We start from the raw sequence: 13,026 nt of genomic DNA on the forward strand, positions 1-13,026 counted from the left end.
ATGGAAATAGTGATGTCATACAATTGTAATAATAGTGTACTCTTCTTTTGATAGGACCAGCATTTAAACAATTTCTTCTATTATTGTCAAAAAACTATGTCTGGAGCTCAAGCCTTAGGAGCTGATCTTGTGAAGTATCTTAAGGTATAAAATTGTTATGAAATGGGATAAAGTTGGAATTAGATGGGCACAGATGAATGGTTATCAAGATCAGGGCCTGCTAATGGTATTAAATACATTCAGCCAAGAAATCTACAGTATAAACCTAAAACCCTTACATATAAAAAAGGAGTCATCAAGTCAATGGATGACTTGATTAACTGATTGATTATGTGCCATTAAGTTGGTGTCAACTCTTGGTGACCACATAGATAGATTTTGTCCAGGACAATCCTGATGATTCAGAAAAAAACAAATTACTTCGGAATGAGCAAAGTAATTTATTCCCAACACAATGGTTGTATGTGTTAATAAGGAGGACTTTGTCATACCTGGATGCAAAATGTGTAGTAAATTGTGTCCCGTTCATATATGCATATGTGCAAAATTATGGGAGTCAGAATGTGTGGTTTATGATCACTTTACAGCAAAATATATCATAACCAGATAGGCAGAGCTGAATGGAAGCCACATTCTGCTACAGTTAGCACCTTATATTCTTGGTAGGGAATTAGTAATGGCAAAGGTTATCTATGTAGCATACTTCTAAAGTATAACAGTAAGCTGTGGAACAATTTTACTGTGTATCCTGTTTCAAATCTTTCTTTTTGCATTGTTAGGCCCATAAATGATTCTTTGGTGTGCATTAGAAAATGCTACTAGTTATCTTGAATTTGCTCCAGTAAATTCAGATTGGTTCCTTAGAAAGGAGATAGCTTTAATTCTGTTCTAGGTAGATATTATGCCAAATCATGCTGATGCTAAGCATAGTTTTAATTTTCAGACTGATATGCTAAGGATGGTTTAGAGCTACTGTATATACCTGTTTCAGTCTTTAAACATGTTCACTGATATGGTGGATTTAGAGCTGTAACTTGAAATCATATTTTGCAAATCCATTTGAAATAATATAGACAATAGACAAAATAATCCTACACCAAAGGATACTGCTATATACTATTATAGTATACTATAAAATAATATATACAAAGTAAGTCCGTTGCAGAATACATCCACTCCTCATTTAGCGACTGAGTTCCATACCAACAACCAGGTCATTAAGCAAACCCTTGACAGAGAGAGAGAGAGAGATGCTGCGAAAATCACTGTTTGCTCCCACACATTCAGATAAAGTTCTCTCATACAGCTACTTTACTCTCACTCCACCATGCATGGTTGTCAGGCACACGAAATTTGGTTGTAAATGTGTGCATTGATTGGAAAATGAATGTTTTATTACCATCATATTTGAGAATGGTTGCTAATTAAGGTAGTTGCTAAACGAGGAGTGGATGTATTACATGTCTGAAATACTAACCTGGACAGTTGTTTAAAAGATTAGTTCATAATGTCCTGACAATAGTTTTAACATGGCATAACTCAGAGCAATGTTTTTCAGCAACCTTTAAGCTTATATCAGAACAGCACAGCAGCACGGTGCTTTTCTGCTAGCTTTACCACTTGAATAAAAGTATGTCTGTAAAACAACATTTTCTTATTTATCCCTTTCTTATCTGTCTTGATTGTTCTGGCAAGCTATGAAATAACACAGAAATTGGCTTGTCTATCTTACTGAATTTGTATACTACTTCTAAACTATTCTTGGTTTGGTGTAAATCCTGTCAATTTTGAAAGAACTTCAGTTTTTTCAGATGAAAGTTGGTAAGAATTATAGCCTTAGACTCTTGATTTAGTTCTGAAAATAGGTATGTTAGGAACAAAGTTACTTTGGGTCACTGTTTTGTTTTTGTATCCTAGAGCCTTCATGCTATGGAGGGACATGTCATGATTGCATTTCTGCCTACTATTTTAAACCAGTTGTTTAGAGTTCTTACAAGAGCAACTCAGGAAGATGTTGCAGTGAATGTGACAAGGTAAAAAAGTTTTTTAATATATTGATTTATCAAATTCTATGCATCGAAGTTGACCAGATTCTTGGCAGTTTAAACTGATTAAAAGTACCAACAACAAAATAAAAAAGGAAGCATCCACAATAAGACTAAAACAGGTGCATAGAACCGTAAAACTATTAATGTAAGGTGAAGACAACCATCCTGGGCATCCCATCACTTAATGTAAATTCTTTGGAGCAACGTAACTTACTTTAGTTTCCTGAAGACTAATACTGTGAGGGCCAGCCTGATACCTAAAGGGAAGCTACTCTATAGTGTAGGTGCTTCCACTGAAAAGTAAGGCCTCCAAGCCTCTGCCCTACCTACTTCATGGAAATGGGAATTACTCACAGTTTCTTCCAGTATAAGGTCATTTCTGCTGTTCTTTTGTCCCAGCTAAAGTAATGAAGCCTTTTTCTTCCTCTCATCTCCAAACTTCCCCTATCCACCTCACATCCAACTTCTGAGTTCCCAATCTGGTCCTCCATTTGGTTTCAGAAGACAAAGTCCAGAGCTACTCCAAACATCACACGCTCACCCTTACAAGCATTTCTTTGAGTTTAATTACATGAAGGTTAAATAGCAGCTTTGGATATTAATGTGATGGTTGTTGACTTTAAAAATATTTAGAGTGTGATGATTTGTTATGCTTACTTTATTTGATTTAGGGTTATTATCCATGTGGTCGCCCAATGTCATGAAGAAGGATTGGATAGCTATTTGAGATCCTATGTCAAGGTATCAGTCATATAAATGTGCTTTGTTTAAAAGTGCTATCATTAACATAACTCTTGAATATTTTTGCATAATGTAAAGCTCTTTTATTTTTCTTATCCCAAGTACGTTTTTAAAGGAGAACCTTATATTGCTTCAGAATATAAAACTGTACATGAAGAACTTGCCAAAACCATGACAACAATCTTGAAGCCATGTACTGACTTCCTCACAAGCAACAAGCTGCTTAAGGTATATAAGGAAAAAAGATATTTTGTTTGTATGATCGATTGAAGAGTTTCTCAAATCAGAAAAGAATTTCAGCACTTTGTAGTTGTAAAACTATGGTGTATAATGATTATCACTGACAATAAAATTGTATAAGTTATAGGTATAAATGAATAGTTTATATTATACCTACTGTTTTGTTTCTTCAATAGTATTCCTGGTTTTTCTTTGAGATTCTAATCAAATCAATGGCCCAGCACCTATTGGAAAATGCTAAAGTAAAGGTAAGAGATCTGCTACTTCAGGAGGTTATGGTACCCATTTTTGACCTGTAAAAATGGATCTGTCTGTCTCTCTCTCTCTCTCTCTAAACCATGCTGCCATTTAATGGCCACAAGACAATGGTAATGCTGTCTAGGATGGTGGGAATTGTACTCTAAAGATAGCAAGTTGTAGAAAGCTGCTGCAAATAGAAAGCTACTAATTTAAAAATCATATCTACATATGTAACTTCTTTCTTATTGAAATTTAATCTATAAATTAATTTAAGTTGCAAATTCTCTCTTGATAGTGTACTTACATTCTATAATTTTTCATTGCAAGAAATGGTTAAGACTATTACTTCTACTAAATAACTAGTTGAATAAATATTTTTAGAGTGGTATTTCTTATAGCTTCATAGATAGCTACTGTATATAAAGGTGTTTCCATGCTGTTCAATACTACAGAATTCTTGTAGTCCTGAAGTTGTTTCAGAATTGAAAACTTTGCATATAAGTTATAGATGAACAGGATAATTTTGCAGTGCTCCCATTTGTAAATTCTAGTTTGTCTGTTTCTAGTTGCTACGAAATCAGAGATTTCCAGCATCATATCATCATGCCGTGGAAACTGTTGTCAATATGCTGATGCCCCACATTACTCAGAAATATAAGGATAACTCAGAAGCTTCAAAAAATGCAAACTATAGTCTTGCTATCTTCATAAAAGTGAGTATGTGTATGTCTTCACTAGTTCTTCCAAATGGCAGTGAATTGTTAAGATGTGTTATCTTTAGCAGATACCTACATAAAACCTCTAAATATCTGTTTTAATCTGTAAAAACAGAACCTAGTGGGCATTTGTTTATTGAAATAATTTCTATACTGCATCAGTGTTGCAACACTAGGCAGTTTACAAGAATCTCACAATGCAGTTTTAAAATATAGAGTATATAATAAAGAGTAAAAAAAAATGGCCATAATGCTTCCCTGCTAAGCCTTCAAAGTATAATTGATTGATTATGTGCCATCAAGCTCGTATTGACTCTTAGTGACCACATAGATAAATTTTCTCCAGAATGATCTGTCCCTAACCTTGTCTTTCAGGTCTTCCAATGGTGTACCCATCGCCATTATAACTGGGTCCACCCACCTTGCTGTTGGTTGTTGCAGCATTACAGCCTTCTCTACAGAGCTAGGTCTTCACATAATGTGTCCAAAGTAGGCCAATTTGAGCCTGGTCATTTATGCCACAAAACATAAATGACCATTCCCAGCTCCCTCAGCTGGTACAGAAGGACACTTTGGTTGATGGTATCAAAGGCTTCCAAGAGAGGAGAGTCAGGATGGACACATCACCCCTATCCCAAGCTTGCCACAATTCATTGGCAAGAGTGACCAAAGCCACCCCAGTACAATACCTTGGTCTGAATACCAACTGGAAAGGGTCCAGATAATCTACTTCCTACTGGTATTTGTGCTCATTCACCAATAGGCCCTAGGGGTTGATATTTATTGTACGCTGACCTAGCATTTACCAACCAGAATTCAAGGTACCTGACAATCCAAATACTTGGGCCTGCTGTTGAGGCCGCCAGATTAGGAGAAGTAGTCGTGTCGGACTGCTGGACCTATTCCTATCTGTCATTGTTCGTGTCCTAACAGTCAGGAACCACGCTGAGACGAGGAATAAGTCTCTAGTGTTTTGTTACTGCTACATTAAACAGAAAATCCTAACAAACTGAAGAAGCGTGAGAAAACCCATACAGATAAACCCCAAAAGTCATGGCGGGTCTGTTCTGTGTCTCTTTGAATGACTTCTCAACTCACTGCTACGCATGCGTTTTCCCCCCTGGATAGGGGCCCCCTCCTGCTCATCATCAGTGCTCATGACAGTTAGTATGGGAACCCCTACCTCTTTACCCCATTGCCCCAAACCTTCTTCTCTGGTTTTCCATTTTATAGCTAACACAGTGCAGCGAATCCCAAATCTATGAATGTGACCAATCTTAATTATGTAAATTGGAATTTGAGGTAATTGTCTTGCAAGAAATCAGATTGTTTAAATCTTTGATATTAAACCATACCTTGAATATTATGCTTGCAGACGATATTGAGCCAACTTTAGGCAACTTTTTATCCATCACTGAGTTGGTCTCAGGTGATAAGCAGAGCCTGTTGCAGAAACAGATGAGGCAGTGATGAAAAAATAGATAAGAGCAGGGGGAAAATATTAAAGAATGAACATCATTTAAATACCAAAAACAGTCCAGTCCTCACCAAATTGATTGACTGATTGATTGATTGATTATGTGCTGTCAAGTCATTTTCAACTCCTGGTGACCACATAGATAGATTTTCTCCACGATCTATCCCTGACCTCTCCATGCCCTGGCTTCAGTGAAGAGAGAAAATGCTCATGCAGTTGGCAGACAAAGTGTGGGCACAATGTGGGCACTTGGGGTGAGGCTTGCAGAGGTGCTGGGTGGGAAAACACACACTGTGGAAGGAGCTTGGTAAAAGTGCAGCAAGGAGGGGAAAGGGGTGGTTGGAGCGTAGCATTTGCAGCAGGGCTTGTGAAGGCGTGAGCAAGGCTTGTTTGGAGAGAGGGCAGCAGATGGGTGGGGGAGGCAACAGGAGGAATTGGGAAGCAGGAGAAAGAGCCTGTGTGTGTACAACAGCTTACTAGAGGCTGAGGAGAAGACATAATCCAAATCAGACAGTCCATAATCAGATAACTCACAATGTCTACAGAGGGAAGTGCCAGAGACTTGGTCAGGAACACGCTGAGGTTGAAAACATAGCAGGAGTCAAGAGCGGGAACGCATGAAGCTAGGTGTTGAAGTTGCTTCCAGCAACAGAAGGTGGTCCCTGCGCCATTTAAATGCTCTCCCCACCGAGTGTGCATAGCTGAAGCTTCCTTGCTTGGTGGTTGCCAGTAATGAGGCACCAGGCTTGCTTGCAGAGTCAGTGTCTTGCTGCTTTCTTGCCAGGTGCTTACTTTGGCACGGTGCAGGATTCTCAGCCCATGCCATGTTTCTTCGCATCCATGTTGGCTAAAGGACGATTAGTGCTGGCTGAGGAGTGACCTAAGAGGGTGTCACATTTTACTCAGTGGCTGCTGAATCAGTGAGTGCAGCACCTGGTGGGATCTGATCTGCTAACATCTTGGAGCTTGGCTCTAAGGCCATGACGGACTTGTTATTTCAAGTTCCAAAGGTGCACTGATCACCACCATAACTGAGTCCATCCACCTTGCCACTGGTTTGTTCTGGGATTCCCATTTTTCTGAGCACTTTCTACAGCTTGACTTGATCGACCCAATTGAAGGCTTTTCTATAATCGATGAAGCACGTATTGACTCCTTTTTGGTATTCTTTGGCTTTCTCAGTTATCCAACATGCATCGGCAATAATGTCTCGTGTTCCTCAGCCTTTTCTATATCTTCACCAAAACCCACAATAAAAGTTACAAGCAAAAACAGGCATTAAAGTACAGTTACAAATAGCTGTGCTGAGTTTCAGCAATGCTATGGACCACCTAAGGGCATTTCAGGAACCACATTTAGCCCATTCTGCATTAAATCAGTAGTATACACAATATGTGTTCTATTTTTTAATAACATTTTGTTAGTAACCATTGAGTGGCCCTGAACTGGTAATAAACTCAGGTCATTCTATGGGATGATTCAAAGTAGAGTATTTTAATTCACAAATCTATAATTTATATAGTATTAAAAGGGCTGATATTTGGCTATTGTGTGCAGCTTAGGCTAATTTAACCTTTATAGGATGTCTTTTCCAAATAATCAAGGAAATGTAAGTATTTATTTTATTAATGATTGTTTTGTTTTGCTTCGCTTTTGCAGCGATGTTTCACCTATATGGACAGAGGATTCGTATTCAAGCAAATTAATAACTATATCAGCTTCTTTGCTCCAGGAGATCCAAAGGTACTATAATACAGAAACAATTCCTGAATTGGGAATTAACAATGGTATTTCCCTATTGTGTTTAGTGATATTCAGATACATGAACTTTCAGTGGGGTTAAGATGGGAAGATGGCTATTTTGTTCTTCTTAGGACCCTAATGAGATTGCAGTGTTTCTTGTCTAATCTACACAGCATCTTGTCGCTTACTGCAGCATGCAGTAACTGAACAATAATTAAATTGAACTGAGCCCCTAATCTTCAAGATAAGGGAATTTTATTAACATGTTGAGTTTCAGTTAGAAGGTCAACAGGCAGTGTAATTAGATATCTAAAGACTTTTTGGTAAACGTTATCAAATGAGTTTGGGTTCATCAGTACAATCATACGCAGATTTTTCTTACATAGTGGAGATTCCAGAAAATTAATGTGTTTATTCAGGACACTATGACTAGCAAGCATAATTATTTCTTGTGCGTGTAATTGATCATGAAAAGGAGAAACTTTTTCTTGAACCTGAATTACTGATCTCTGCAGCTAATACCTGGAGAGCAGAAATAGATTTTTGAATTGGCCTCAGTGCCAATTCAAAGCAAAGAATATCTTAATACATTTGCCTTTTTTCTTCCTCTCTCACTTTTTATCCCATGGATTGGGAAGATGCAGCTAATATTGCAGCTAAAGTGACACATTTTTTTTGTCTCTAGTTGAAATGTATAGAGCAAAGTAATTAGCCACAGTGTAATTATTACAATATAAATGACCTTAATGAGAAGCTGTCCACACAGTACAGGATTTCAAGTTGTTTAAGGAAAAACTAATCAGAGGAGGAGAGAGACGACTGCCACCCATCCCAACCTGGAAGCCCTCTGGGGGCCCTTTTTGGCATATTCACATCCATAGCAGGGTTAGTTAATTGGACTGTTAGGGGTTAAAAATGTAATAAATGAGACTGACTATCTTACATCAGTTCTAAAATTGTGGCATGCTAGTTCTGTAAAATTGCCTTGATCCTTTTTCTAATACTAAATTGATACTATGGAGTAATCCAGACCTTAATATTGATTTTAAAAACCTGTTATATGGAAGATTTGAATGGATGTTGAGATTTTAGTCTAGATCATTTATTGCATGGTGAGGGTTTTTTTTCATTTCTTGTGTTAGAAGATAAATATCTTTATGTGTTGCCATCTGCTGGCAATATATAAAACTGTAGCATCTATTCACATCTTGATTTGAACCAGTTTCACAGATTATTAGAAGCTCCTGTTAATGTACTTGGTACACTATCTATGCAATGGCAACAGAAATAGAAAATGAATCAGGAATGGGTATATAATCCATAGTTATTGTGTTTATACAACTCTTTACAATCCATAGAGTTCTTTAAGATTATTGTGTGTACATAGCCATTGCTTTGTTAAAATCTAGGATATTGAACCAGTAATCTAAAGATTAGTTTCCTTTCTTTTTCGATTAAAGTATGTTAATTCTAGTAAGCAATAATTTATAACTTTAACATGTTTTACAGGCTCTTTTTGAGTTCAAATTTGAATTTCTCCGAGCAGTGTGTAATCATGAACACTACATTCCTTTAAATCTTCCTATGCCATTTGGAAAAGGCAGGATTCAGAGATATCAAGGTAAATTCATATTTGACAGAGTTAAACTGAGATTCCCAGAACATTAAAATTATCTTTAGAAAAATCCTTCATATCCTAAGAAATATATATTGGGATTCTGCCCTTCTGTAAATGTAATATATTCTTCTTCCTGCCTCATTTCTGTATGTAATACAGTGATAAAGTAATGCATAGGTAATTACATATAAGTAAAAGATATAACTTTATGGCTCAGTAAATGTCCAATTCAGTTTCTTACTTTCTTTGTTAGGCATGAGGGGAGTGAACTGCAATATGCTATTTTTTTGTCTTTCTTTGCTTTTTTTTCCTTTGAATTAGCTTTCCTTACAAGGGAGTCATATGAAATTCCTGGAGATAGGTGTGAAATGTGCTTCTCAATCATAACCTTTTTAATTTTAGAAACAATAGTGATATGTACAGAAAAGTATATGCAGGAATTCCATTTTTAAATCATGCTGGAGTTTATAAAAAGTAAAAATTTACAATATGACATGTCAGAGTTCACTGGAAACAAAATGAAAATGTATGAATATATTACAATAAAATAAAAAAAAATCCAGGATGTTCTTTATTGTACCATTTGCTAGAGAACCTAAAAGTCAAGGATGACCACAGGGTGTGGTCAAAAAAGTCCTGTTGGTGTCATTATTCCATCTATAATTCCATCTATAAAATGGAATTCTTAGCAATTACATGAGATACACTGATGCAAAGACACAGGGCTCTATAATACTTATTTCCAAATGCATTATCAGCATACCCCTTTCTTAGACATACATTGTTAGATACTCATTTCTGCTTAAGAAACTACAGGTAGTCATCAGTTAATGATTTTTCAGGCTTCTTTTAGACCTACCCAGCCTTTATGACACCTCTAAGAGGAAGACCAGTATAGAAATAAAATAAAAATGTGTGATACTTGATTTCAGATCTTCACCTGGACTACTCCTTATCAGATGACTTCTGCAAGCATCACTTTTTGGTAGGACTGCTTCTCAGAGAGGTGGGAAATGCATTGCAGGAATTCAGAGAGATAAGACAAATTGCAATTGGAGTTTTGAAGAATCTAATGATAAAACATTCTTTTGACGGCAGATACACTTCAAAGGTAAGCAGACTGCCAGAATGTTTATTTAGTGGAGTTAATTATGAATATCTTTGTGTATATAAGATGCTAATTATGTTGATAATTCACAGAAATCTTTACAGATGGTTTACTTCCAGGGTTCCACGTAGTGTTAAGCTCTAATGGTAGATAATGTTCTAGGCAATACTGCCTTCTCCACTCACTACATGAACAAACGTAGATCTGCACTGATTTAAACATTGTACTTAATAGGTGGCTTACACAGTGTCCAAACCCCTTCTTGTGCCCTTATTTAATTTTTCCTCTGCATACTAGAAATGACGTATTAGAAAGCCTTTTGCCTAGATGTCAGCTCTTGCAGGACTGAATTTGCTATCTCTTCAGTTTGAAATAGAATCCCAAATCTTAAAAAACTAAATACGAGTGGTTATTCAGAATAATAAAAAAAAAATCTTGTGCTGTTCAAAATCTTGAAATACTTTCTGTCTTGTGGAGGTCTTTCTAAACCTGTAATATCCTGATTTGTTTCTAGTATCGATACACTGATACCATACTATGAAGGGGAAAGATTTGATTGGTTTTAACATCTACTGTATTGTTCTCCAGAGGTCAAGATACAAGAATAAAAGTGCAGTCTTATGTAGTTATGGAGGTGTATAAATATCTGAAAAGTAATGCAAGCATCATACTTTGTTGTAGGTATAACTTAAAACTGAATCAGTTATTTTAGACAGTAGATTATCAGATGGCGTTTACAAAGCAATAAAATTGGCCCTAATATCCCAAACCATTTCAGGATTTAAATAATGCTTATTTACTCTATAGAACATTGGTGAAAATTATTCAGTTTGGTTATAATTTGTTGATTTATTTTCTTTAATATGCTTAAATATATTTATGATTTTTATTTGGGAATAGAAAATTGGGGAAGAGGAAATAACAGCATGAGTTCCTCATATGAAATTTCAACTTTTATGGATTCTCAGATTAGAGAAGACTTTATTATAAAGAGACAGTGTAATCTTTTCATGCAAAGTAACCCAATAATTGAATAAACTTTAATATTTCTCTTGTGGCTTGCTCTAGAAGAGTATCAAAACAGTTTTATCTGTAGGCTTTGAATTTCATTTTAGATAGGATTCTTCTACTGTTTCCGCTCAGGCCATCAACTCTGTTTCCCATACCTGGAGAGTGTATCCCTTCAGCACCCTGAGTTACTTGAATCTCATAGATGTAAGGAATTGGAAACGTGTTGATCTCTTAAAGCATCTAATCAGATTGGCTACTGATATCTAGGAATATCTATAGAAAATGCATCCATGAATCTAATTTAAAATCCTCCTCTGGTAATCCTCCTACTTATGCATTAAGGTAGAGTCTCCATTTTAAACATCAAACCCCTCATGATTATAACTAAATGAACAACTTAAAACTGGAAGACATCTGATGAACTAGTGGACACCCTTATAAGCACTTAATGTGTTTTTACTTTGGCTTAATAATAAACTTAAATATTCTTTTACAGAGTCATCAAGCAAGAATAGCTACCTTGTATCTGCCAATATTTGGCCTACTGATAGAAAATGTTCATCGAATTGATGTCAAGGATATTTCACCCTTCCTTATCAATGCTTCTAGCAGCGTAAGCATATTTTTATATTAAATCTTGAAGCATATGTCATAAATTTCAGTGTACAAATATCTCTTTAACATAAAAATTCAGCATATCAGAGGATGAAAAAAAATGTTTTGCATGTTTTAACAGGGTGCAAAGGATGATTCACTGAATTTACCAGCTGCAAATCCATTGGTGACACCACAGAAATCTATGAATGCACTTGACAGCAGCCTCCAGAAAGATTTGTTTGGTGCTATATCAGGCATTGGTAACCATTTAGAATTCAGAACCTTTTAAATACAGCCTTTAGTGGTTCGCAACATATATGCTTATGAGAAATAAAATCGTTATTTCTGTGTGGCTTAAGAGAGACTGACTGCAGTTGGAATGTGGAGTCTTAGATTCTCACACTGCTGTAAAGCTTGCTGACTATAGCCACATTTGGCTAATTTACTTCTTCACTTGACTATGAGGTTGAAATCAAGTTTTTGGCAGGAGAAAATGGGACATATAACTATTTAAGGGTTTCAAGTCCTAAAAGTGAATATGAAGCAGTAACTTCCATGACTGAAAATGGAGCAGTATATTTATGAGTATCTACTTTTCTCATTGATAATCCAGAAGTTACTCAGTTTTATCATTAGTGTTAAATATGTACCTAACCCTGATACTCCCCCCACCCTCACCGCAACACACATAGAAGTAGGCACAGGCCAAGTGTTTATCCCTGATTTGGTGCATAATTGAGGGAAATGTTAAGTCAAGTAAATCTTGTGGGATGAGCTGAAAGTAAGTTAGAGCTTCTAATAACAGTGAGTCTTACCAGACTGGATACAGGAGATGACATAAAATACATCAGAGTGAGAGAATGTATTTGGGGGATTTCTGTTTTTATAGAATACTTTTTCTTTATCAGTTGAGACTAACACATCCCTTTTGTATACATTTCATTATTCAGCATCTCCATATACTTCTTCCACTCCTAATGTTAATTATGTGAGAAATGCAGATTCAAGAGGCTCCCTTATAAGTACAGACTCCGGAAACAGTCTCCCAGAAAAACATGGTGAAAAGAGCAATTCGCTAGACAAGGTATGAACTTTTAATGTATTTGTGCCTATAACCAAATACACAGCATCTTCTTGTTCTATTGCAAGGGATAGAACTCTGCCGGCCTTTCATAGGGCTTAAAGACTTAGTTTTGTCTCCGAGCCTGGGGTTCAGGAGGTGCAACTGAGCCTGTACATTGGTTATGTGACTTGTGACTGATAGTTCTGTTTTTACCCCAGCTGCTGTTTCTATGTGTGTCAGTTTTTTGTTTTTCTGTTGTTTTTTTAATATTTTCTTTTAACACTGTTAGCCACCCAGAGTCATGAAGTTGAGATGGGTGGCTGTACAAATTGAAATAATTAAATAAATAAAATCGTTTCTACCAATGAGAAAGGATAACTGTTTCACTTATGTCATAAATAAGATGCTGTGGGTATTATAGTTC

At 36.2% G+C, this 13,026-nt stretch overlaps 1 protein-coding gene across 5 annotated transcripts in view; it reads left to right on the plus strand.

Moving 5' to 3' along the window:
* Nucleotides 1-13,026, plus strand: part of DOCK9 (dedicator of cytokinesis 9) — a 133,616-nt gene that overhangs the window by 78,608 nt on the left and 41,982 nt on the right. For all 5 annotated transcript variants that reach the window (XM_063304808.1, XM_063304810.1, XM_063304811.1 and 2 more), the window contains exons 23-34: nucleotides 55-144; nucleotides 1,918-2,033; nucleotides 2,720-2,789; nucleotides 2,892-3,017; nucleotides 3,206-3,277; nucleotides 3,836-3,982; nucleotides 7,122-7,205; nucleotides 8,715-8,826; nucleotides 9,756-9,934; nucleotides 11,439-11,555; nucleotides 11,679-11,799; nucleotides 12,490-12,623. In XM_063304808.1, the coding sequence (XP_063160878.1) occupies nucleotides 55-144; nucleotides 1,918-2,033; nucleotides 2,720-2,789; nucleotides 2,892-3,017; nucleotides 3,206-3,277; nucleotides 3,836-3,982; nucleotides 7,122-7,205; nucleotides 8,715-8,826; nucleotides 9,756-9,934; nucleotides 11,439-11,555; nucleotides 11,679-11,799; nucleotides 12,490-12,623 (1,368 nt within the window). The remainder of the gene's footprint in view (nucleotides 1-54; nucleotides 145-1,917; nucleotides 2,034-2,719; nucleotides 2,790-2,891; nucleotides 3,018-3,205; nucleotides 3,278-3,835; nucleotides 3,983-7,121; nucleotides 7,206-8,714; nucleotides 8,827-9,755; nucleotides 9,935-11,438; nucleotides 11,556-11,678; nucleotides 11,800-12,489; nucleotides 12,624-13,026) is intronic.

The sequence above is a fragment of the Candoia aspera genome, chromosome 5, assembly GCF_035149785.1.
Source record: "Candoia aspera isolate rCanAsp1 chromosome 5, rCanAsp1.hap2, whole genome shotgun sequence".
Lineage (NCBI taxonomy): Eukaryota > Metazoa > Chordata > Lepidosauria > Squamata > Boidae > Candoia > Candoia aspera.